Below are 1,699 nucleotides of genomic sequence, written 5' to 3'. Positions count from 1 at the left end.
GAGTCTGTAAATGAAACCTAATAAATATATATTTTTTCGGATATATAGAAAAAGCAAGCAAACTTTCGCGCGGTAAATTTTTTCCTGTTGATTCACATAATTATTTATAATGTCACGATAAAGATAAATTTATGCGGCTATTTTGTGCTGTTGATTGAGCGCACATATATAAAGAAGACAATTTGAGTTTAAGAATTTACTTTACTAAGACGGATCATGAGAAATACGTCGATTGAAGTCTGATTAGTTAAACAATAAATTCAAAAGCGCAAGAAGTAATCGCAGCAGGCGAGAGTTATTGGTGGTATTGTATTTTATTTTGTAGGGATATCGCGCAATAACATTTACGTTGGAAATTATTCAAGAAATGATGCTAATCATAATTTTATATATATTTTAGGTACCAAGTGGCACTCACGACGTAAAATACTGACGCCTGCATTTCATTTCAATATATTGCGAAAGTATGTTGATGTTTTAATTGAGGAGGGACAACACATGACCAAGACTTTAAAAGATGTCGGTGAGACTGTTGAAAAGGATGTATTAACATTTGCTTCTGAACATACGCTGAATGCAATATGTGGTAAATTATAAGATATTTTTGTCATATAATTGTATAAATAGTTTATTATATGCGGAACAATCAAGAATGAGAGAATTTGTTCGCGCGTGTAGTTCCAACGGTACGATAAATTAACGGTCAATAATATTTCCGTAGTGATTTTTACTAGTTATATTTATTTTTACGTTCGAAGTTCTTGCAGCATATGATTGTGTTATCGCAATTTAAACATAGCGGTTTGCAATTATAGAAACTGCCATGGGTACCTCTCTGCACGATCTTAATGTAGCCAAAGAAGAATATCGAGAGAAAATTCGACAATTGGATTCTCTTCTTGTTTATAGGTATTTTTAATTAAAGGACGCTGCAAATTATACTTATATATATATCACAACGTGATTAGCTTAATTTATGCTGCTGTTAGTGGACCGCTTTTTTGTCTAGCGTAACATGGTTCAAAATGAGCTTTAAGATCATCTTAGAGCTCATCTTGCTTCGCCTTTTACGTCATTATTCAAACATTACTTCCATTATTTTCTATGATTTACTCTTAGCACTCTATAATTATGCTGTTTAGGTTATTGAGGCCCTGGCTCCTTTCCGAGTGGTTATGGAATTTGTCGTCCGCGGGCAGATTGGAAAAGAAACTACTATACCACTTTCATGGATTCACCGAAAAAGTGCGTAAGAATCAAGCCCCTTAACATTTATTGGNTTTCAGTGAGGGATATAAAATATGGGCGCCTATAAGTAAATAGCGATAAAAAACACTGAAATATTAGTAAAATAACGATATAACACGAGCGAAATAAATTAATGTTTTCTCTCATGTTAACATAGATCATTGCGGAAAGAAAACTTTATCACGAACGTACGAACGGTCGATATTTGCAAACTATTGAAGACGATAATGTGACAGAAACAGATGATGTAGAAATATATGGAAGTACGTAAGTGAAATATAAATTTCGACATAAATTTCGATATAAACCTCGTTTTAATATCACAGAATAGTAATTGCAATATTTCAATTAGATGTTATGAAGTACATTTAATTAATTATTTACGATCAGCTTTCAACATCGATTTAATATTATTTGCTTAAAGCACATAAAAAATGTACATAATAAAATT

At 32.0% G+C, this 1,699-nt stretch overlaps 1 protein-coding gene across 1 annotated transcript; it reads left to right on the top strand.

Moving 5' to 3' along the window:
- Nucleotides 1-63: 63 nt before the first annotated feature.
- On the top strand, nucleotides 64-1,539 carry LOC106750388 (cytochrome P450 4C1-like). The gene is made up of 4 exons (XM_014630721.1): nucleotides 64-586; nucleotides 816-909; nucleotides 1,143-1,245; nucleotides 1,406-1,539. Exons 1-4 carry the CDS (start codon nucleotides 499-501, stop codon nucleotides 1,517-1,519), a joined length of 399 nt encoding a protein of 132 aa, XP_014486207.1. The 5' UTR covers nucleotides 64-498; the 3' UTR covers nucleotides 1,520-1,539.
- Nucleotides 1,540-1,699: the final 160 nt, after the last annotated feature.

This window comes from Dinoponera quadriceps, unplaced genomic scaffold, assembly GCF_001313825.1.
Source record: "Dinoponera quadriceps isolate SergipeBrazil2010 unplaced genomic scaffold, ASM131382v1 scaffold5483, whole genome shotgun sequence".
Taxonomy (NCBI): domain Eukaryota; kingdom Metazoa; phylum Arthropoda; class Insecta; order Hymenoptera; family Formicidae; genus Dinoponera; species Dinoponera quadriceps.
This window is presented reverse-complemented; position numbering and strand designations above follow the sequence as displayed.